This window comes from Oncorhynchus gorbuscha, linkage group LG14 (genome assembly GCF_021184085.1).
Source record: "Oncorhynchus gorbuscha isolate QuinsamMale2020 ecotype Even-year linkage group LG14, OgorEven_v1.0, whole genome shotgun sequence".
Classification (NCBI taxonomy): Eukaryota; Metazoa; Chordata; class Actinopteri; order Salmoniformes; family Salmonidae; genus Oncorhynchus; species Oncorhynchus gorbuscha.
Genome location: NC_060186.1, coordinates 61,474,044 through 61,498,092, shown reverse-complemented (window position 1 = coordinate 61,498,092; position 24,049 = coordinate 61,474,044). Strand labels below are relative to the sequence as shown.

The 24,049-nt window shown below is 44.7% G+C and overlaps 1 protein-coding gene and 1 long non-coding RNA gene across 6 annotated transcripts; one reads left to right on the top strand and one right to left on the bottom strand.

The window, feature by feature from the left end:
• Nucleotides 1-255: 255 nt before the first annotated feature.
• Nucleotides 256-1,974, top strand: LOC123995767. The gene is made up of 2 exons (XR_006831888.1): nucleotides 256-543; nucleotides 1,592-1,974. It is a non-coding gene; the product is annotated as an uncharacterized LOC123995767 (long non-coding RNA).
• Nucleotides 1,975-3,839: 1,865 nt separating this feature from the next.
• Nucleotides 3,840-24,038, bottom strand: ak9 (adenylate kinase 9). Of its 5 annotated transcripts, none has more exons than XM_046298724.1 (38): nucleotides 23,877-24,030; nucleotides 23,487-23,614; nucleotides 23,265-23,328; nucleotides 23,116-23,168; nucleotides 22,942-23,038; nucleotides 22,670-22,782; nucleotides 22,286-22,462; nucleotides 22,057-22,179; nucleotides 21,777-21,851; nucleotides 21,442-21,543; nucleotides 21,114-21,253; nucleotides 20,576-20,898; nucleotides 20,375-20,425; nucleotides 20,239-20,280; nucleotides 19,999-20,132; nucleotides 19,715-19,865; nucleotides 19,487-19,598; nucleotides 19,281-19,366; nucleotides 19,057-19,125; nucleotides 17,839-18,015; nucleotides 15,571-15,698; nucleotides 15,121-15,324; nucleotides 14,614-14,916; nucleotides 14,384-14,505; nucleotides 14,052-14,271; nucleotides 13,745-13,813; nucleotides 13,389-13,592; nucleotides 12,905-13,123; nucleotides 12,516-12,729; nucleotides 11,651-11,852; nucleotides 11,224-11,370; nucleotides 10,742-10,959; nucleotides 9,126-9,322; nucleotides 8,771-8,940; nucleotides 4,961-5,059; nucleotides 4,748-4,850; nucleotides 4,486-4,600; nucleotides 3,840-4,282 (listed from the first exon to the last, which is right to left on the bottom strand). In XM_046298724.1, exons 2-38 carry the CDS (start codon nucleotides 23,577-23,579, stop codon nucleotides 4,071-4,073), a joined length of 5,328 nt encoding a protein of 1,775 aa, XP_046154680.1. In that variant the 5' UTR covers nucleotides 23,580-23,614; nucleotides 23,877-24,030; the 3' UTR covers nucleotides 3,840-4,070. The 5 variants fall into 5 exon arrangements, 4 of the variants coding, with proteins under 4 accessions (XP_046154680.1, XP_046154681.1, XP_046154682.1 ...); XM_046298725.1 differs by having other exon boundaries at nucleotides 14,384-14,502; XM_046298726.1 differs by having other exon boundaries at nucleotides 19,063-19,125.
• Nucleotides 24,039-24,049: the final 11 nt, after the last annotated feature.

The window sequence follows — 24,049 nt, the reverse complement described above, 5'->3', positions numbered from 1 at the left end:
CAGACAGACGGATGACGGCATGATACGTCATTAGAAGTGTCCACTTAATTTGCAGCAATATTCATTTAATAAGATCTCCATGGTTTAAAGGTCAAATGCAGACGTTTATTTTTATTTTTAAATCTCAATATCAAATCATTTCTGGGAAACAATGAAGTACCTTACTGTGATTGTTTTCAATTAAAATGTTTGAAAAGAAAAAATATTTTTTAGCAAAGAGCAATTTCTCATGCAATAATTTTGCTGGGACTGGAGTGGTCTGAGTGGGGAGGAGAAACTGAAAACGCTGTTATTGGCAGAGAGGTTTGGAACTCTGTCTTATTGGTCTATAGAGGGCTTGCAGTTAACATAAAAAGCGTCCTGGCGGCCACGTTGGAAACCACCGCATTACTTCTTCAGACAACAATAACTGACCGCCTACCCCAAACTGCAAGATAACATCAAATGGAGTACTTGGCTTCTCTAACAAGACAGGAAAGACAACAGGAAAAAAATATGTTTACAGATTCCCCGCAATCATGAAACGCCATTGGTGACACCAAGGTAAGACTCAAGAACTGTCAGATAAGAGAATAAACCGTTTTACCTATCAAGACCTAAAACCTAGGAACGCGAACCCAGACAGCTGTCAGTAACGGGTCTGCTACAATCATTTAATCACTGGTAAGTCGAGTCTGATCGATTTCGAGTTTAGTTTGGCTGTTATGCTAAACAAGTGTTAACAACAACACTAAGTTAGCCAAAATTATATAGCTAGATAGCTTGTAGTCTAGCAATTAACATTTGTCGTGTGAGTAAAGTTTTGGGGAATCTGTTTTCACCATAAATGCACCATTCTAACAAAGGATTGCATGCCTCTATCATCGTATATTTTCAGACAAATGTAAGCCTACAATTCCTAATGTTATGAGTAGATTGGATAGTAATAATTTAGGCTATTTAATAAGCACGTAGAGGTATAGGTATATAGGCTATATCAGAGACGTTTCTGCTACACTTTGACTGGTGACATTTTCAAAATCAATTTTCATACGATTGTAGCCTTGGCCTACTCTACTGATTAATAAAAATGATCATGTCTTGAATGCAACCATGTAATCTAGGCCTATGAAAAAGGGGTCCTGGCTAAAAGGGAGCCAACTTGTCAAAAGTACATTTTAGCTAACCCTTTTCTTAACCTGCTGCCTGAATGATCGTAATCTGCTACGAAATGTCAAATATGACGTTCATTTGACAACTGGATCCCTTCTAGCCATGACCATGGGACATGCAAATAGTACAATATTATGTCCATATAGCCCAGATGACAATATTGCCAAAACCTGTGGTTATCATATGATAAAACAATGATAATTTGTTGAACTTTATTCATAAGAGGAAGGAAAATTATATGGACATTGCAGCATAGGACAAAGGCCTCAATGGGATAGCACAACCTGTATTGACTATTGGTTGTTCAAGCCCAAAATATTTAAATCTTTATCACACTAAAACACATGAATTAAACACAACCAAACAATTTAAAGCCCTGGTGGTATAGGTGCCATTCTAACAACAGGTGGGCTTTTCATTTATTTATGTACTACTATAGGTTCACCAGCTGACTTCTCAAGACACCCATGTCAATTGGATTACCACTGAAGATGAGCAATGCTGCAGCAGCATCAGTTTCTACTTCACCATTTTCCAGATATGAAAGGAGACATCCCTCAATTATACAATATGATTGTGATCAAAGCACAGCATATAAATGTAAACGCTTCTGTTGTGCCTTCACCTTGTCGTCATAGAAAAAGTGCCCTCTTACACCATATTAATATATGAAATGTAATTTGGAAGGTGTAAAACTTGTTTACGATATTGTAAATGTATTGTACTTTAATAACAGGCTACAGTGTTGTATGGGTGAAATAAAGTATTGTCAGCTCTGCGTTGCCTAGCCCCATTGAATAAAATGTATTCTTATACCCCAACTATTTTCATTCTTTACAATTTGACTATGTATGCTATGTGTTTAATGTAATTGTGGTAGTCTTTAGGCAAACCATCTTCATTAGCACCTGCAAGTGCCACTCGGACCTTCTTGGATAAAAGTATCTGGCAATGAACACATTTACATAAAGTATTCAGACTGATGCACCTTTGGCAGCGATTACAGCCTTGTTTTTGGGGGTCAGACGCTAAAAGATTGGGAGAAATTCCAAATACAGGCGTGGCATTCTTCTCTGCAGATCCCCTCAAGGGCTGTCATGTGCCTTTTACTGAGAAGTGGCTTCTGTCTGGCCACTCTACCATAAAGGCCTGATTGGTGGAGTGCAGCAGAGATGGGAGAACCTTCCAGAAGGACCATCATCTCCAGAGAAACTCAAATGCTGTCAATCAGGTTCATGGTCACCTCCCTGACCTTCTCCCCAGATTGCTCAGCCCTAGGAACAGTGGTGGTTCCAAACTTCTTCCATTTTTAAGAATGATGGAGGCCACTGTTCTTGGGGACCTTCAATGCAGCAGACATTTTTTGCCACCCTTCCCCAGATCTGTGCCTCGACACTCCTGTCTCAGCTCTACGGACAATTCCTTCAAACTCATGGCTTGGTTTTTGCGCTGACATGCACTGTCAACTGTGGGACCTTTATATAGACAGGTGTGTGTGTGCTTTTCCAAATAATGTTAAATCAATTGAATTTACCACAGGTGTACTCCAAGTTGTAGAAACATCAAGGATGATCAATGGAAACGGGATGCACCTGAGCTCAATTTCAAATCTCATAGCAAAGGGTTTAAATACTTATGTAAATAAGGGATTTCTGTATTTTGTATACTTGCAAAAATGTCTAAAACCGTTTTCACTTTGTCATTGAGGTATTGTGTGTAGATCGAATAAAAAATATTTAAAATTTTTTAGAATAAAACTAACCTAACAAAAGGGAAGGGGTCTGAATGCATTGTATGTACCCTTAACATTCATTGGGACCTGTTCATCTGCAGACAGGATTGGATGGCTCTCTGCATCTGAGGACAGAACATCACACAGAAATACGCCGCATTATAATGGATGTTAGACATCCCTGAATATTAAGTTGCTTTATCTCGCTGTCCTTAGTTTTTCTCGCTAGGAACTGGAGAATAGTTTCGTAATGCCCTACCAAAGTTACCTGCCCTGTCCAGAGTAGACTACTCTCCCCTTTGTGACAGCTGGAAGTACTAGCTAATCCTTTCACCCTCTTCCATGGCCGTAAGCTATCTACCTACCTACCAATATATTTGGGTCTGAAATGGTAAATACATCAATATAGCTAACTAGCTAATATTAAGTTACTGTGCTATTTAATTCACGTAGCTAGCTATACAGTATGTAAAGTTAGCTAACTAACATTACGTTAGCAGCTCATTTGAGTTAGCCTGCACACTAACTTTCTGTAGTACGCTAGATAATACAGCATTTTTGATCACTTTCAACATATTTACTTACTTGAATAGGTTCTCCCACTGCCTCCGTTTTCTAGGTCCTTCAAAAAAATCATGGGAAATCTTCCTGAAGTTTCCGGTGGTAGCAAAACGCAGTCAGCCATGTCAACGATTGGAGGACTTTCCACAAACTTGTTTGTTCTTCCAACATGGCGCTTGGTGCTGTTGCTAGGTGATTTGTGAAGCAACTGCAAGCCCCCAATTCACACATTTACAGCCTCATGTCACCAGGCAGGCCCAAACTCCATCCCACCAAACAGGCAGAAATTTCTGGCAGTCTTTTCAAACCGCTCGTACACTTGAAGGACATGATCATTTTCACAATATTATTTCAACAATGTGGAAATGTATATCACTGTAAAATCACATTTCTGACTGCACTGGGTTTTTAATATGTACGAAGAAAACCCCACTGACTTCCAACTTACAAATGGTGAACTAACAAAATGCATTTGGTTAAATAATAAACATTTAGAAATGTTAATAGCAGTTTAAAAGGACTGCAATTCTAATGTCATCCTTTGATATATCAAGAGTGCAATGCACCCTGTGAAATACTTAGAGCTCAACATTTCAGTGAACAATATTTCACAAGTCATGCGGTACTATAGCACCCCAGCAGCAGCCTCTGTGGACTCTCCAAAAGCCAAAAACCTGTGCAGCTTAAATTCAAAGTCTATGGGCTGCTCCTGAGGAGCTCTGTACTTCTTGGTCATAGTGGAGCCCAGGTAGGAGATAAGCTCACAATTCTCCTCAAATGACGCCAGCTTCTTCTTGTACTTCTGGCGGATGTAGTCCGAGTTCCTGGGGTTGAAGGCTGAGGAACGGAGAGAGGGATGGAAGGAATAGGGAGGGAGCATAGGAGGAAAGAATGGACAAGCAAGATAATGCAGAGTCAAATTATAATCTGAGACCAATGCACTGCAAATATAGCATGACAAGGGACCGTGTGACATTATGGTGATGACAAACTTGGGTGTGTGAAGAGCCTTAAGGCTCCTCTCAACGATTTTTGCATACCTTTCAAATAAAATGCCAGATAATGGAGTGCCGATCTCTTCGGACTGAGGTAGGGGAACTTTGGTTTGAGACAACCGACGGCAGTCAGAGCTTTAATGATAGATCTTGCCACGCCCTGATATGGAACACAAAACCTCTGGTCAACATACAGTATGTCACATGCACTGTAGTGTAAACACACTTCAGCTATTTTTATTCAGATTAAGTCCCTCCAGTAATTACATCCAGAGTGCCTCCCGGTGTGTTTGAGCCTCAGTCTCACCTGTTCCATGTAGCCTAGCATGGGCAGGGAGGTGAGCTGCACAGGCTCACTCATAGGAGGCAGCTTGTCGGGCAGCTTCTGGTTCCAATAGGTCTCAGGTAACCTGAGAGGAGGAACAAGAAGTTGGAAGAGAACTGGTTTTGGGTTACCTAACAATATTAAAATTGATAATTTGAGATCACACCAGGATCATTGCATAAGTCTATTACTGACCTCAGAAACCTGTCCTGTTTCTGTTCGTTCTCAAAAATGTAGATTTGTTCCCGATATTCCACAGAGTACTCCACGCTTCCACGAACCAGGGCCTCATACCTGAGGAGAGTTTCAAACTAAAAGCAATACATCTCAAAGGCACTAAATATGAAACGGAATCAACTGAGAGCCTATAGCAAGCAGCCTGTCTGGGAGGTAGAATGAGAGCATCAATCTGTGACATTGTAAGGTTGGACCCAGGTGCAGAGAAGAGAATCACCAGCAGCAAGAGCAACATCATTGATATTTACAGAGAAAAGAGTCGGCCCGAGATTTGAGCCCTGTGGCACCCCCAAAGAGACTGTCAGAGGTCCGGACAACAGGTCCTCCGATTTGACACACTGAACTCTATCTGAGAAGTAGTTGGTGAACCAAAAAAAAGTGAACCAAAAACAACAGGGCAGGATGGATATAGCTCTATAACAGTTTGGGTCTGTCTCCCCCTTTGAAGAGGGGGATGACCGCGGCAGCTTACCAATCTTTGGGGTTCTCAGACGATACGAGAGGTTGAATAGGCTAGTAATAGGGGTTGCAACAATTTATGCAGAAAATTTTAGAAAGAGAGGGTCCAGATTGTCTAGCCCAGCTGATTTGTAGGGATCAGATTTTGCAACTCTTTCAGAACATCAGCTGTTTGGATTTGGGTGAAGGAGAAGCGGGGGGAGTTTGGGCAAGTTGCTGCAAGGGGTGCTGAGGTGTTGGCCGGGGTAGGGGTAGCCAGGTGGAAAGCATGGCCAGCTGTTGAAAAATGCTTATTGTGACAGTGTTTCCTATCCTCAGTGCAGTGGGCAGCTGGGAGGAGGTGCTCTTATTCTTCATGGACTTTACATTGTCCCAAAACTTTTTGGAATTAGTGCTACAGGAAGCAAATTTCTGTTTGAAAACTGACTGAGTATATTGGTTCCTCACTTCACTGAAGAGTTGCATATCGCGGGGGCTATTCGATGCTAATGCAATACACCACAGGATGTTTTTGGGCTGATCAAGGCCAGTCAAGTCTGGGGTGAACAAAGGGCTCTATCTGTTCTAAGTTCTACATTTTTTGAATGGGGCATGCTTATTTAAGATGGAGAGGAAAGCACTTTTAAAGAGCAACCAGGCATCCTCTACTGACGGGATGAGGTCAATATCCTTCCAGGATACTTGATCCAGGTCGGTTAGAAAGGCCTGCTCGCTGAAATGTTTTAGGGAGCGTTTGACAGTGATGAGGGATAGTCATTTGACCGCGGACCCATTATGCACGCAGGCAATGAGGCAGTGATCGCTGAGATCCTGGTTGAAGACCGCAGAGGTGTATTTAGAGGGCAAGTTGGTCAGGATGATATCTAAGAGGGTGCCCATGGTTAAGGATTTTGAGTTGCATCTGGTAGGTTCCTTGATAATTTGTGTGAGATTGAGGGCATCTAGCTTAGATTGTAAGACGGCCGGGATGTTAAGCAAGTCCCAGTTTAGGTCACCTAACAGTACGAACTCTGAAGATAGATGGGGCGATCAATTCACATATGGTGTCCAGGGCACAGCTGGGGTCTATAACAAGCGGCAACAGTGAGAGACTTGTTTCTGGAAAAGTTGATTTTTAAAACAAGAAGCTCGAATTGCTTGGGCACAGACCTGGATAGTATGGCAGAACACTTCAGGCTAACTCCTCCCCCTATTATTGCAGTTCTATCTTGTCGGAAAATGTTTTAGTTAGGTGTCACGACTTCCGCCGAAGTCGGACCCTCTCCTTGTTCGGGCGGTGTTCGGCAGTTGACGTCACTGACCTTCTAACCGTCATTGATCCATTTTTTAAATTTTCCATTGGTTTTGTCTTCTCTTCCTTCACACCCGGTTCCAATCCTATGAATTACATGTTGTGTATTTAACCCTCTGTTTCCCCTCATGTCCTTGTCGGAGATTGTTTATTGTATGTGTTGTGCTAGTCATGTGTCGGTGTGCGACGGGTTTTGTACTCACTTTTATTATTTTTTGTATATTTTGGTTTTTGGCGTTTTATGAGCGCTTATTACACAACTCTGTTTATACCAAGTTCGTTTTCCTGCGCCTGACTTACCTGCCACCTACACGCACTCATTACATTAGGGATGGAAATTTCAGGATTGTAGGTGGCCTTCCTAAGCCAGGATTCAGACACGGCTAGGACATCTGGGTTGGCGGAGTGTGCTAAAGCAGTGAATAAAACAAACTTAGGGAGGAGGCTTCTAATGTTGACATACACTAAGTTGACTGTGCCTTTAAACTGCTTGGAAAATTCCACAAAATTATGTCATGGCTTTAGAAGCTTCTGATAGGGTAATTGACATCATTTGAGTCAATTGGAGGTGTACCTGTGGATGAATTTCAAGGCCTACCTTCAAACAGAGTGCCTCTTTCTTTGACATCATGGGAAAATCAAAAGAAATCAGCCAAGACCTCAGGAAAAAATTGTAGACCTCCACAAGGCTGGTTCATCCTTGGGAGCAATTTACAAATGCCTGAAGGTACTACGTTCATCTGTACAAACAATAGTACGCAAGTATAAACACCATGGGACCACGGAGTCATCATACCACTCAGGAAGGAGACGCGTTCTGTCTCCTAGAGATTAACGTACTTTGGTGCGAAAAGTGCAAATCAATCCTAGAACAGCAACAAAGGACCTTGTGAAGATGCTGGAGGAAACAGATACCAAAGTATCTATATCCACAGTAAAAAGAGTCCTATATCGACATAACCTGAAAGGCCGCTCAGCAAGGAAGAAGCCACTGCTCCAAAACCTCTACGAAAAAGCCAGACTACGGTTTGCAACTGCACATGGGGAGAAAGATTGTACTTTTTGTAGAAATGTCCTCTGGTCTGACGAATTAAAAATAGAACTGTTTGGCCATAATGACCATCGTTATGTTTGGAGGAAAAGGGGGAGGCTTGCAAGCCGAAGAACACCATCCCAACCGTGAAGCATAGGGGTGGCAGAATCTAGTTGTGGGGATGCTTTGCTGCAGGAGGGTCAGGTGCACCGCACAAAATAGATGGCATCATGAGGCAGGAAAAGTATGTGGATATATTGAAGCAACATCTCAAGACATCAGTCAGGAAGTTAAAGCTTGGTCGCAAATAGGTCTTCCAAATGGACAATGACACCAAGCATACTTTCAAAGTTGTGGCAAAATGGCTTAAGGACAACAAAGTCAAGGTACTGGAGTGGCCATCACAAAGCCCTGACCTCAATCCCATAGAAAATGTGTGGGCAGAACTGAAAAGGTGTGTGCTAGCAAGAAGGCCTACAAACCTGACTCAGTTACACCAACTCTGTCAGGAGGATTGGGCCAACATTCACCCAACTTATTGTGGGAAGCTTGTGGAAGGCTATCTGAAAAGTTTGACCCAAGTTAAACAATATAAAGCCAATGCTACCAAATACTAATTGAGTGTATGTAAACTTCTGACCCATTGGGAATGTGATGAAAGAAATAAAAGCTGAAATGAATAATTCTCTCTCCTATTATTCTGACATTTCACATTCTTAAAATAAAGTGGTAATCCTAACTGACCAAAAACACACATTTTTACTAGGATTAAATGTCAGGAATTGTGAGAAACTGAGTTTAAATGTATTTGGCTAAAGTGTATGGAAACTTCCGACTTCAACTGTACCTAATTACTGGCATATTCCAAACTTGAGACCTCTTAAAAAGCCAGAGACCTACAGAGAACCCATGCCCCCCTGTGCCAACATTGAAGAAGACTGGTACTATAATGAATAGATAGGAGTAAAGCCAGTGTGTTGGCTACCTCTGCCTCCCATCCAGGTAGGTGACGGGGCAGTAGCCCTTCATCTCCACCTGCTTGGGGAACCTGGCCTTCACCTGGCCGGCCGTCAGCTTCTTGGGCAACATGTGGGAAGGGGGGAGAGCGTGTGGGCAGCCTGGGATCACAAACTGTTCTGGAGTCTCAAGGAAGAGCTTTTGTAGATAGGGGTACAAGGCAAAGAGAGACATCAATATAATTTTACCTCTGTTAATAGTTCCTGTGATGTAATCATATACATTTGACCTTTTAACCACAGATCTCAAAGAGCACTTTACACACATTTACATGCAGGTAAGTCACCAAATCATTGATGACTGTCACCAGGTATGAGACCCACCTCCAGGTACTCCCGAGAGCACATCTTGTAATAGTGTCCCCTGAACTCAGCTGCCAGCTCCAGAGATGTAGTGAGAGAACAGTCCACCAGGTGTCGATGGAGGGCGAGGCTGACAGGGCAGTAATAGCTAAACTCACCCAGCCGAGACTTTAGCTCCTTTGGTGTGATGCACAGCCTGTCGATGCTAGCTGCATGGCCTGTAGGGGCCAGGGGCAAAGACATAGGAGAAGCAGCAATCTCATAAGACTTTAATATTTTCTGAACAAAAAAAATAACAATATCAAAGATTTTACTGAGTTACAGTCCATATGAGGAAATACATGTATTAGGCCCTAATCTATGGATTTCACATGACTGGGAATACAGAAATGCATCTGCTGGTCACAGATACCTTAAAGGACAAGGGCCTCACAATGGGCCTCAGGATCTCATCACAGTAATTATGTGCATTCAAAGTGACATTGATAAAATGCAATTGTGAAGGCCTCCCGGGTCGCGCAGTGGTTAAGGGCGCTGTATTACAGCGCCAACTGTGCCACCAGAGACTCTGGGTTCGCGCCCAGGCTCTGTCGTAAACGGCCGCGACTGGGAGGTCCGTGGGGCGACGCACAATTGGCCTAGCGTCGTCCGGGTTAGGGAGGGCCTGGCCGGTAGGGATATCCTTGTCTCATCGCCACCAGCGACTCCTGTGGCGGGCCCGGCGCAGTGCACGCTAACCAAGGTTGCCAGGTGCACGGTGTTTCCTCCGACACATTGGTACGGCTGGCTTCCGGGTTGGATGCGCGCTGTGTTAATAAGCAGTGCGGCTTGGTTGGGTTGTGTATCGGAGGACGCATGACTTCCAACTTTCGTCTCTCCCGAGCCCGCACTCGAGTTGTAACGATGAGACAAGATAGTAGCTACTAACAATTGGATACCATGAAATTGGGGAGAAAAAGGGGGTAAAATTAAAAAAAAAATACAAATGCAATTGTGTTTGTTGTCCTTAGCTTATGCCTGCCCATGCCATAACCCTACCGGCACCATGGGCCACTCTGTTTACCACGTTGACATCAGCAAACAGCTCACCCACACAATGCTCAACACATAGTGGTTGTGTGGCCGGTTGGACATACTGCCAAATTGTCTAAAACAAGTTTGAAGGTGGCTCATGGTAGATAAATAAACTTTCAATTCTCTGGCAACAGCTCTGGTGGACATTCCTGCAGTCAGCATGGCAATTTCATGCTCCATCAAAACTCTGTGGCATTGTGTTGTGTGACAAAACTGCACACTTTAGAGTGGCCATTTATTGTCCCCAGCACAAAGTGCACCTGTGTAATGATCATGCTGTTTAATCAGCTTCTTGATATGCCACATCTGTCAGGTAGATTTTTACCTTGGCTAAGGCAAAATGCTCACTAACAGGGATGTAAACAAATATGTGCACAACATTTTAAAGAAATAAGCTTTTTGTGCATAATTTATGGAACATTTCTGGGATCTTTTATTTCAGCTCATGAAACATGGGACCAACACTTTACATGTTGCGTTTATATTTCTGTTCAGTGTAGAAATCAAATCATTACCAAAGTGAATAGGCTTTTTCTATAGTCTCTCTAGACTGCATATATTACCGGTGCGTATTTTCTCCAGGTAGGTGTGGATGTGTCTCATGCTCATGCGGGCCTCATCCAGGATTCTGTTCCAGACCCACCACTTGGAGTTGTGTCCATCCACAGAGACCCAGTTCTGGTAATGCTGCTGGTAGTGCTGCCTCACCGCCTCCACCTCATGCTTGAAATTAGAGTTACGGATGTTCAGGATCTGGGGGCTGTCATGCATCAGGTGGGGACTGCCAGGGGAGGGGGGATAATTAAGTGACAGTTTAAGCCAAAATGATAACAAGATGAATCCATGTCCCAGGTAATCTGTTGTGTAGATGCAGCAACATGCCCTAAATCTTAAATGAATGGGAAGCATAGACACTGTCAAAGTGTATTAATTTCAGGACGTGCTGAACTTTCCTATTCATTTAAGATTGATGAATATAGCTGGATGTACTGTACACAATAGTTTTGTTCTCTCTGGTAGGGCCATCTAGTGCCACCCGTCTGACCTGTTGGGTTTCATCTTGTCACTGAGGCCTCTCTTCAGCACCTCCACGGTGTCCAGCTGCAGCTCCACCACAAGCACTGGGATAATGCTCCGAGCCTCCATCAATTCAGCCTGCTTACGCGTCATAGGGAAGCCATCCAACACGTACCTGAGATAGGGAAGGAAATACAGTCAATAGAATATGTCATGGAAATAGAATGAATAGCCTAGTCAACCTTCTGGTTGGCATACAATGAAATGTTGCTTTTGGTCTGTTCAATACAACCTTTTTCCAGCTTTTGATTGGTCTGCATGGATCACCAAATTACTGTCTCACTGGGAATTACTGACTTTTAACGTTTTATGACATCATTCAGAATGAAGCCAGACATGAGAAAGAGGGAAATTGAACACTGCCTATATTTTTCAGCCAAGGTTAGCTGCCTTACCCTCTGGTGCTGCAGACCAGGCTCATGAGGGCTACCTCCAGACACTGGATGGCCAATTCATCTGGCAAGGTGTGGCCCTGGGAGAGGTGCTTCATCATCTGGGTGGCCAGCTCTGTCCTACCCTGGCTGGCCAGCACAGTCCGCATCACGTCCCCAATGGACAGACGAGTCAGGCTGTACTCATGGGCAAACATCCTCGCCACTGCACAACACATATAGATATGGGTGTGTTCTCTGTTTGGGGGAGCTAATGTACAGCTGGATTGGCAGAACTGTCCTGAGATGGTCTTAAATCAAAGTTTGTGTTAGAGAGAATCAAATCTTAATGCATTGTTTGACAAGTTACAATAAAGTGAGTTTTAGTGCATTCATAGAGGAGAAAAGAGTTTAAGAATCAAATACACATATTGCAAACAATCCTTACAAAAGTTAATTACATTCAGCTACATTTGTGATGAGAACAGTGGTGTAAAGTACTTAAGTAAAAATACGTAAGTCGTTTTTTGGGGTATCTGTACTGTACTTTACTAGTTATATTTTTTTAAACATTTTTTTTACTTTACTTCATTCCTAAAGAAAATGATGTCATCTGGTTTGTTTAATATAAGAAATTTAAAATTATTTATACTTTTACTTTTTACTTTTTATTTTAGCAATTACATTTACTTTTGATACTTAAGTATATTTAAAATCAAATACTTTTAGACTTTTACTCAAGTAGTATTTTACTGGGTGACATTCACTTTTACATTAGTCATTTTCTATCAAGGTATCTTAACTTTTACTCAAGTATGACAATTGGTTACATTTTCCACCACTGGATGAGAACTTGTGTAATATGCCTCTATGTGTTGTGAACTCTGACCTGTGGTTTTGCCTGACTTGGGGGGTCCGATAATGACCAGTTTGATGGGAAGGGAGGGGTTGGGTTTGGGCTGCTTCAGGTACTTGATGGGGTTGAGGATGAAGGTGTTCCTCGTCTCCTTGGAGGCAAAGAAGTAGATGAACTGGTGGAAGAGCACGGGGTAGGATGTGTTCAGGGGACCCTGCACTGGCTGGATCAGGTCTCCCTCTGTGTACTAAAAGAGGAACACATGGGTTCTGCTATCAGTCACATTACAACATACAGGGATAAACAGAAAGTTAGTAGAATATAAAAACATTTATCACACTATGAAGAAGTCCACATCCACTGAATTAAGCGGATTGGGATTTGAATAGAGAGAGTGTGGGTATGTCCCGGTTTATACTGACCTTGACGGGGTCCCAGCAGCCGAAGAAGCTGTTATACTTGAAGGAGTAGCAGAGCAGCTTGCGGGCCAGGGTATAGCTGATGGGCTGGCACTTGTGGAAGTGGGCCTCCCTGTTGGTCACCAGAGGCTGAACCTTCTGAAGCAGCTGGTAACGCACGATCCTGGACTTACGGCCACCGTTGATGGTCAGCTTAGGGATCTGGTTTTCATCCAGGAGTTCCTGAACAACAAACAAACAATTTTATACTCTGTATTGATACCCCGTGTATCTTGTTTTTTGTGTTATTATGTTTCACATTTTCTCTCTGCATTGTTGGGAAGGGCCCATAAGGAAGCATTTCACCTGTTGTTTACGAAGCATGTGACAAATAAAATGTGATTGGATTTATAATGGCACTTTGGGTTACAAATGTATTATTATTATTATAATGCCTGTAACTATATTAAAGCCTATTCATAGCTGGACAGTATGTGTGTCTCTGTACCATCATCCTAGTGAAGTTGGCGTCGTCTGTTTCAAAGCGTTCTCCGATCTCCATCTCCAGCCTCTCCTCAGCAGCCGCTTCTGTCTCCTCATCCTCCCCATCATCCTCCTCGTCCAGAGTAAACTCCTCAATCAGCATGGCTTCGATCTCCTCCATCCCCTCCTCTTCCTCATCAAACTCCTCCTCATCCTCCTCATCCTTCACCTGGCACACAGAGAGAGACTGTAAGGACCAGTGGATGACAGAGTCCCTACTTATCAGGGTCTAATCATAAACTCTTCCCAAACGAATATAGCACAGACCCATATCAGCCTCAAAGAGTCACAGCATCTGTGCTTGTGACAATGAAGGACTACCTTTGCAGCTGGTTGCTTTGAGGCATGCTCTGCCATGAGCTCAGCCCTCCTCCGGGTGATGGCCTCCTCCTGCATAAACAGAAAGAAATAGATTGAGGGGGGTGGGGGAGGAGGGAGATATATATATATATGAGAGAGAGAGAGATTTGGAGAAAGATAGAGAGGAGGGGGGAAAGATAGGGAGTGAGAGTGTGTTAACATGACCTCTAACACCTGCCTTGAGCATTGAGCCTCTACTTTCTCCACCTTCTCCCCCACTTGGCTCCCTGTCCTGAAGCCCTAGTAATCTGCCCTGCTCTCCTCTCACCCGTAGTTTGTGGCGTAGATCCCTGACTTGTCTCAGCTGTTCTCTCCTGCGGTCACGGCGTTCTCTCCAGCTGGCTAGGCGGGGGGGCAGCAGGCGCCGCACGACGTCTCTCACGTCCACCGTCATGACCACAGCTGCGTCCGGGAACAGCCGGCGCTCCACCATGAAGGACACGTCCTCAGGGTTCTGGGGGAAACCCTCCAGGATGAACCCTTTCGATCTGGGGTAGGGAGGGGGGTGCAGCAAATCAGTCAAGATGGGAAGTCAGTGGGTCGAGAGTGCCTTGTGTGTCAAGATGAGTCTGTGTGTGTGTTAGTGAAATGTCTTGGTACTTGTATGGCTCCTGGTCCCAGAACTGTGGCAGCATCATCTCCATGATCTCCTGAGGCAGAGGCTCTCCATCAAACAGATAGGACTTAATTGCCTCCTCCTCGTCACTCAGCCCCACCCCCTGCTAGCAACATACACAGCAACACAGATAGCCCACCATTCAATCCCTGGGGAACAAGCTGAAATACTGCACCATAACAACTGTGATATGTGACAGTATCATATCCTTTACCTCTGCTGCTGGGGCTTCCTCTGGGCTGTCCTTCCCACTGTGTTTTTCCTCCTCGTCCATAGAGAGCACTGCTGCCCCTCCCTGTGCCTGCAGCAGAAGGGCTTCCAGGTCCTCAAGGGGCTCCTCAGGGGGTTCCACCTCATCAGAGTAGGGCACGCGGGCCTGGGTCTTCCCCAGGATCAGCTCCTGCAGGCACTCTCTGAACTGGATGTGAAAAACCCCCAGTTTCTCCGCCAGCCATTTCCCGTGGGTGGTCTTATCAGAGCCCCTCGTACCCAGCAGGAAGACTCTCAGAGCTGGGGCCTGAGATGGGGACGAAGGGGAGGTGGAGAGGAAGAGGGATAGAATATGGGGGTCAAGTGGAATCATTATTTTATCATGGATTCACTTGTCTTAGCTATTTGGTAATTTCCGACATTCATAGATTAAATTGTTCAACAAGTTATCCAGTAGCTCTTACTTCCTCACTGTTTCTCTCTGTCCCTCCCTCCCTCCCACCTCTCCTACCTGCAATAGCTGTGTGTGTGAGACGTATGTCTCGGGGTTCAGTAAGAAGCGTTCCCTGGCCTCAGTACTAGAGAAGTAGTAGGCTTTCTCTCTGTACTTGGCAGCATATTCATCCAGACAGGGGATCAGTGCCCCGTTCTCCTTCAGGGACACGGGACAGAAATGTTGGGTGTCCCCCATCACCCTCTTAGATGCTACCTCCTCCTGGATACAGCAGGGAGAGAGGAGAGAGGGAACGTCACAAAAATGTCACAGAAAAACAGCAGTATGGGATGATGGTAAACAGACATGGACCAGATGTTTTTGGTTAGAATACCTATACTGTGAAGTCTGTAGCAATTTTATTTTCAGCTACAGTGCATTTAATTGGAGAAAGTGTACAAGAAATGTGTAAGGTCTAAATTGCCAACTACTATATGTCATTAGTGGGTTTCTCCATGTAGGACTTACGTCTGTCTCCTGTTCCTCCTCTCCCTCTGCCTCCTCAGGTTTCTCCAGCTCAGCCAAGGCCTGAGCATCCTCCTCCTCCTCATCCAGGTCTACTCCTGACAGCTCCCAGCCCACGTACTTAAAGGGCTCTTGGGAAAACACACATCAAGGTTATTAGGTACCTAAAGTGCCTTCAGAAAGTATTCTCCGCCCTTGACTGTTTCCTCATTTTGTTGTGTTACAGCCTATAATTTGTGTCACTGGCCTACACACAACAACCTATAATGTCAAAGTGGAATTATGTTTTTTGAAATGTTTACAAATTAATAAAAAATAAGAGTAAGCATTTGCTTAACAAGTCACATAATAAGTTGCATGGATTTACTCTGTGTGCAATAATAGTGTTTAACAGAGATGACTACCTCATCTTTGTACCCCACACATACAATTATCTATAAGGTCACTCAGTCGAGCAGTGAATTTCATACACAGATTCAACCACAAAGACCAGGGAGGTTTTCCAATGTTTTACAAAGAAGGGCACCTATTGGAAGATGGGTAAAAATAAAAAAGCAGACATTTGAATATTCCTTTGAGCATGGTGGTTATTAATTACACTTTGGATGGTGTATCAATACAACCAGTCACTACAAAGATACAGGTGTCCTTCCTAACTCAGTTGCTGAAGAGGAAGGAAACTATTCCACAATACTAACCTAATTGACAGAGTGAAAAGAAGGAAGGCTGTACAGAATACAAATATTCCAAAACATTCATCCTGTTTGCAACAAGGAACTAAAGTAAAACTGCAAAACATGTGGCAAAGAAATTCACTTTTTGTGTTGAATACAAAATTTTATATTCGGGGCAAATCCAATACAACACATTACTGAGTACTACTCTCCATATTTTCAAGCATAGTGGTGACTGCATCATGTTGTGGGTATGCTTGTAATTGTTGATTAAGGAAAAAAAAATAAACAGAATCGAGCTAAGCACAGGAAAAATCCTTGAGGAAATCTGGTTTAGTCTGCTTTCCACCAGACACTGGGAGATTAATTAAACTTTCAGCGGGACAATAACTTAAAACACAAGGTCAAATCTACACTGGTGTTGCTTACCAAGAAGACAGTGAATGTTCCTGAGTGGATGAGTTACAGTTTTGACTTAAAACTACTTGAAAATATATGGCAATACCTGAAAATGGTTGTCTATCAATGATCAACAACCAATTTCACTGAGCTTGAAGTATTTTGAAAAGCATAATGGGCAAATGTTGCACAATCCTGGTGCGGAAAGCTATTAGAGACTTACCCAGAAAGACTCACAGCTGTAATCGCTGCCAAAGGTGCTTCTACAAAGTATTGACTCAGCAGTTTGAATACTTACGTAAACTAGATATTTAATTTTCAATACATTTGCAAACATTTCTTAAAACATGTTTTCACTTTGTCATTATGGGCTATTGTGTGATTCTGATAACTATGTGACGTATAGGTGAGAATATATAATTGTTTTTATTAATTTTGCATTCAGACTCTAACACAACAAAATGTGGATTAAGTCAAGGACTATGAATACATTCTGAAGGTGCCTTATAACTCTGTCCTCTGCCACACTATTTGACCAAGCCAGTATAGTCACTCAACCTCAAACACTGCCATACTCTCAGTACCCTGCCATACTCTCAGTACCCTGCCATACTCTCAGTACCCTGCCATACTCTCAGTACCCTGCCATACTCTCAGTACCCTGCCCTACTCTCAGTACCCTGCCATACTCTTAGTACCCTGCCCTACTCTCAGTACCCTGCCATACTCTTAGTACCCTGCCCTACTCTCAGTACCCTGCCCTACTCTCAGTACCCTGCCATACTCTCAGTACCCTGCCATACTCTCAGTACCCTGCCATACTCTCAGTACCCTGCCATACTCTCAGTGCCCTGCCATACTCTCAGTCCCCTGCCATACTCTCAGTACCCTGAAATACTCTCAGTACCCTGCCATACTATCAGTACCCTGCCATACTCTCAGTACCCTGCCCTACTCTCAGTACCCTGCCATACTCTCAGTACCCTGCCCTACTCTCAGTACCCTGCCATACTCTCAGTACCCTGCCCTACTCTCAGTACCCTGCCCTACTCTCAGTAACCTGCCATACTCTCAGTAACCTGCCATACTCTCAGTACCCTGACATACTCTCTTTTACCAGCACAAAAAAAAAACACATGTACACACCCTGAGCCCCCACCCCCTCCACCTACACAAACACCCTAAGCCGAAAACTCACTCTCCATGTGGAAGACCATCTCCTGGACCAGGTCCTCAGGGCTCTTGCCAGAGGTCTCCAGTACATTGTAGCTGCCTGTGATAGAGGACTCCATGCTCTCCCAGTCCATCACAAACTGCTTTAGCTGCAGCTTGAATGGGTTCATCTCTGGACCGTCTGGATAGCCTCTCTTCCACACTGCAGAGAGAGAGAGAGAGAGAGAGAGAGAGAGAGAGAGAGAGAGAGAGAGAGAGAGAGAGAGAGAGAGAGAGAGAGAGAGAGAGAGAGAGAGAGAGAGAGAGAGAGAGAGAGAGAGAGAGAGAGAGAGAGAGAGAGAGAGAGAGAGAGAGAGAGAGAGAGAGAGAGAGAGAGAGAGAGAGAGAGAGAGAGAGAGAGAGAGAGAGAGAGAGAGAGAGAGAGAGAATGAAGGTGGAAGGGGAGAGGGAGAGAGAGAGAGAGAGAGAGAGAGTGGAAGGTGGGAGAGAGAGAGAGAGAATGAAGGTGGAAGAGAGAGAGAGAATGAAGGTGGAAGGGGAGAGGGAGAGAGAGAGAGGGAATGAAGGTGGAAGGGGAGAGGGAGAGAATGAAGGTGGAAGGGGAGAGGAGGAGAGGGAATGAAGGTGGAAGGGGGAGAGGGAGAGAGAGAAGAGGGAATGAAGGTGGAAGGGGAAGGGAGAGGGAATGAAGGTGGAAGGGGAGAGGGAGAGAGGAATGAATGAAGGTGGAAGGGGAAGAAGGGGGAGAGAGAGAGAGAGGGAATGAAGGTGGAAGGGGAGAGGGAGAGAGAGAGAGGGGAATGAAGGTGGAAGGGGAGAGGGAGGGAGAGGGAGAGGGAATGAAGGTGGAAGGGGAGAGGGAGAGAGAAGGGGAAGGGGAGAGGGAGGGAATGAAGGTGGAAGGGAGAGGGAGGAGAGGGAATGAGGTGGAAGGGGGAGGAGAGGGAAGGGAAGGTGGAAGGGGAGAGGGAGAGAGGGAGAGGGAATGAAGGTGGAAGGGGAGAGGGAGAGAGGAGAGGGAATGAAGGTGGAGAGGGGAAGGTGGAAGGGGGAGGAGAGGGAGAGGGAATGAAGGTGGAAGGGGAGAGGGAGAGAGGGAGAGGGAATGAAGGTGGAAGGGGAGAGGGAGAGAGGGAGAGAGAGAGAGAGAGAGAGAGAGAGAGAGAGAGAGAGAGAGAGAGAGAGAGAGAGAAGAAATAAAATGTTTTCACATTGCTCAGATGGTCATTGCTCATTGTCTTACCTCCACCTTTTATGCTGACGGTAGGTGGGCTTTTGTCAGCAACGTCTGCATCAGATTTTGCAGAGCCTTCTGCAAAGCAAATTAAGAGGATACATTGAAGATAGATATGAGTATACAAAAGCTGTGATCGTAGAAGGCAGCATGATGTGAGAAGCATACCAGTAAGTCATGTTTTTCAGGATCGATATCGAGAATGACAACATTTAGTTAAAATGGAACAGTACCCTCCACCTCCTCTTGCACTGCCTCCAGTTTGGCCTGAGGATCTGTTGGCTTAGGATCCTCCTCTGGGTCCTGCTGCATACTGTTTCTACAGAAGGCCACAAACACACATACAGCAAGTTAAAACTGGTTAACCCAACCATCCATGTTGGCTCCACTAATGCAGAGGACCAACACATCATTCCCCCTCCATTTTAGCTCTACTCACAAGGAATCTTGAGCCTCCTGGGCCTTCTGTTTCTGCTGTTCTTCAAGCCTCTTGATTACCTTGTCAACCTCCTCCCTGTTCTGTTCATACATCCTCTTCAATACTACCCTACCTGCAACAGAAATATTCTACATTGGTATAGAACTACAAATATGGTAGTCTTCAGATGAATAATACAAAGGCATTACTATGGTAGTATTTGTAGTTGTGAGTTGTAGTTTCTCCCACCTTCCCCATCATTGTCTTTCAGGCAGAACAGGATATCGGGCATGATCCCATCGTGGAGATCCTGAATGGTGGCCAACTGGGACCTGTTCCTGGGAAAGTTGTCCAGCACCCACCCTCTCTTGATCTCTGAGTCTGCATCGGCCATCTCAATCTGGAATACTCATTTGATAGAGAACATCAATGCCATTCCACAAGGCATGGCTTTTTCAATTTGGAAGGATACTGTGCACACGTTCAACTATTTAATCTTCAAGGTAATTTACTTGACTTGACTTCAGACAAACCTCTCTGATGTGATTCTCCAGCACCTCTGCATACAGGTCCAGAGAGGGCGGGGTTACAACCTGCTCCGCCTCCTTTAAAGCCTCCTCCACGATGGCCTGTACATCTGGGTGCTCCTCTGTCACCTCCATCATCACTGTATCCCAGCAGCAGCAGCAGCAACAACAACGACAACAACACCTCAGCAGACAGTCAAACAGAGTAACTGACAAGTAGTGGGACTGTATGGTTGTGTTGCTCACCTTCCTCAGTCTGTTCACTCGAGGAGTGGGTCGTGGATGTCGCTGTGGGATGACATCAGAATCACCAGTTAGACTAAATGTGTATGTCTATTAGGCAGCACTTACCTGTTTGTTGGTTAGAGTCTGATTTACTCACCTGAATCATTGTCATCAGACTCCTCCTCACTGATGTTGGATCTCATGTTTACTGCAGGAAATCCACATTTGATTACATTTGACTAAATGCTCATTCTATAAATGCTTTGCAGATGACAACACAAGAAACCGAGCAAAGGATTGATACACTTTTTCACCATGCATTCGTCATCATCACCACCATAATCATCCCATCACTCACTGGACCCGTGGGTGGCGTCCAGTTCCATCTTGACCTTGACCCTCTCGATAGCCATGAGGGTGGAGTCTCTCTTGACCTTCTCCAGCATGTCCTGTTTGACCTTGGCGATGACTGGCTTCATCAAGACCTCCATGTCCACCAGCTCTGCTCCGTAGTGCTGGGCCAGTAGGGCGCACAGCGTGCTCTTGCCTGCACATGGAGGCCCGATCACAGACACCTTGCAGGGCGGCCGCGGCATGGGTGGCAGGAGGTACCGCCGCGGGTTCAGCATAAACCTCCCCAAGGCCTCCTGGGAAGACAGGATGTAGATTTTGTCCATGAACCTGAAGGGGAGCGGGGAAGGAGAGTTAATGGCTGGAATGTGTAGACACAAGCAACAGAGACACGCACACACACTCTCACTCACCTACTCACTCACTCACTCACTCACTCACTCACTCACTCACTCACTCACTCACTCACTCACTCACTCACTCACTCACTCACTCACTCACTCACTCACTCACTCACTCACTCACTCACTCACTCACTCACTCACCCCACAGAGAACTCAGGCTTTCCCTTGATGATCTTGCCTTCCTTCAGGGCCACAGGGCAGGCTCTACACCAACGACTCCTCCTCCACCTGAACCCAGGGGCCACTGTCTTAGAGGAGGACATGGTCCGCAACAGCTCCTCCTGAGAGAAGACATCAGCACAGACAGCCAATGGCAGTTACTATCCCATAGCATTGGGCTACCATAACCTGTTAACATTGTGCTAGCTAGCTACATTGCTTGCTGCTCAAGGACCATTGACTAATCTTACAATAATAGATCTGAGTTTAGGGTTTTCCACACAAACAGTAGCATAAGCGAGAGGCTGACCGTGTCAATCTCATCAGGCAGCTCTTCCTCGTCGATCTGGAGCAGCCGAAGGGGGACAGCAACCCTCCTCACTGCCATGGACTCCAGACGGAAGAGCACTGACTACACCAGGGACAAAACCATAAACAACCAGCTCGTCAACCAGCAATTAAAACACATAAGTCAGTCTTTACCTACAGGGACAGTCACTGTGGTTAGTTGTAGAATGGATCATGAAACTGCAGCCAACTCAAGGGTTTTCAATGTGACTAATGTATTGACAGAGGACTAAGGTTTGCGTTGCTTATTCCCTCAGAAATGGAACTCCTCTTTCCAAGAACCCCCTCTGATCCCACCATGAACAGTTCCTCAGGGTTTTTATTCCCATCCAGCTCAAACAGGTGCAGGGAAGCATGGTCTGCCATGTAGTCCTGGAAACAAACAGCATGTCAAACAGCATGTCGGTAGCCATGGCAGTTAATCAGAACAGAGAACTATGTCCATCTAGTAATACACTACATCTCTATCACTGATCAAGATAGAACACTTGATGATGAGTCAACAAAGTGAATGGAGTTGTTGTCAGAAATTGGCAGCCATTTTAGGTGTGTCCTCTTCAGGCCTCAGTACGCTCACCTCTAGAGGTCTGAGAATGGTGTCCTTGTACAGGAGAACCCTGCGGTAGGCGTTCTCTGGGAAGTTTTCCTGCGCTCGCACCAGCTGGGTGATCATGTCCTTCTGCAGCTCGCGCTCCTCCACCTGATCAACAAATAAGCAACCGACTAAATAAACAAACAAACAAATCACATAGAATAGAGTAGAACAACATCTCCAATAAGTATCAATCTGTTCATGTTGGCTGCACCTCCTCTGCCTCCTCCAGCTCCCCTTCCTCCTCTTCCCCCTCATCCTCATCTGTCTCATTCCTTTTCTTGGTGGTCTCTTTCTTCACAGGGTCCCACTGCTCCCTGAGGAACACCCTGCCTGTCAGGGGGTGCTGCCTCTGGCCCGCTAGGCGGTGGATCAGGTCCCTGTCCGCACACTGGGGATGGAACAGCTCAATAGAATAAGCGGATAGAAAAGTTCAACGCAATGAGGATATTTCAGGCCAAGGACAGTTTCAGGATTTTACTGTTATTTCACGGTCGATGGTATAGTGTAATGGGCGTAACTAGCTGTAAAAGTTTGGCTGTGTCTTGTTAATTCAGCACAAGGCACAGTAAACTAACTCAAGGGAGAAGATGATAACCTTGATGTTTATGATGAAATCGGGTGCCAGTCGCAGGTTCTTGATGAACTCAATCTGCTCCAGTATCTTCAGGTACTCCTCTGACATGGAGGGCAAGCAGCTCAGCACATAACCTGCCATACAACATAATACTGACATTTTCCTGAAACTGCACACACTTCAAACATACACAAAACATGCAGCACTGTGTTGAATCTAGTGAGTATAATGTAGTTAGGGATTAAGGAACAACGAAACAATGTTGATTAGGCTAGCAAAATTAGTTGAATTACCGTAGTGCTCGACCTCTGGTGACTTGAGTCTGTCCAGAATCAGCTGGACCACCATCTCTTCTGAGATACTTTTCCCTTCATTCAGAATCTCAAGAAGCTGAAACCATAAGATGGGTAGTTGAAAAGTCATTCATGTAAATCTGCTACTGTACAGCAAATTGAGGCTGCACTTACCTCTACTCCTTGAGCTCTTTGATCATTGATGTGTTGGTTGAGCAATTCTGTGTCTGAAATGAATGTATAAAGACGTGTTCAGATACAGAAAATGAGAACAGGACATGATATTAGGAACAGAAAAACAGGTTGAGATAGGGAATATTTACCATTAATCAAGACACACTTCCAGGACTGGGCTAATTTTGTGGCAAGAGTGGATTTGCCAACCCCCTGTATAGAATAACAATATAGTAGGTCAGTGTGTGTGTGTGTGTGTGTGTGTGTGTGTGTGTGTGTGTGTGTGTGTGTGTGTGTGTGTGTGTGTGTGTGTGTGTGTGTGTGTGTGTGTGTGTGTGTGTGTGTGTGTGAGAACCATTTTGATAACTCACTGGCTTCCCAATAATGATGAAGCAGGTCGGTTTGGCAAGAAGAAGCTCAATCTCAGCTTCATCCTCAATGAGGTTGTCAACATAAGTGTTCATGACTGGGGTTTCTAGAACATTTGATGATACTTCCTCTGAAATATGCAATGACAAACAGCCACGAAAGAATGTTATCATTTCAAGCAGTTGACAATCAGCTGAAAAGGTTGTTGTAACCAACTGTCACAGGCAAACTCTAAACTGTTAGCTAACGTTAGTTTAGACAATTTGAATACCCCTAGTACTACCTAGACAGCGACTTGCCTAGTAAAATAAATAAATAAAAACAGTGAGTGGTTTAATAATACTGCAACGACATAAGCTAGCTAGCTACATTTGAAATTACATTTAACTTACCATTTAATAATGTTCCATCTGTTTGACTAGGTACTCAAAACAAGTTAGCCATGGTTATGATGTGCCTGTTATCCATATCATTTTCTCATGCTTCAACTTTGTTGTGCGAGGGTAACCATAGTAACCCGAGCCAGTACAGGGACTTTTAAATCGCTTTATATCGCGTCCTTTTT

What these genes read in the sequence shown, in the direction of transcription:
- ak9 (XM_046298724.1), bottom strand. Translation starts at nt 23,579, where the DNA reads ATGAACACTTATGTTGACAACCTCATTGAGGATGAAGCTGAGATTGAG. An exon ending in AGGAGGAACAGGAGACAGAC is followed by an intron (nt 15,325 to 15,570) that starts GTAAGTCCTACA and finishes TGCTGTATCCAG; the next exon opens with GAGGAGGTAGCATCTAAGAG. An exon ending in GACAAGATGAAACCCAACAG is followed by an intron (nt 10,960 to 11,223) that starts GTCAGACGGGTG and finishes CTCCCCTGGCAG; the next exon opens with TCCCCACCTGATGCATGACA.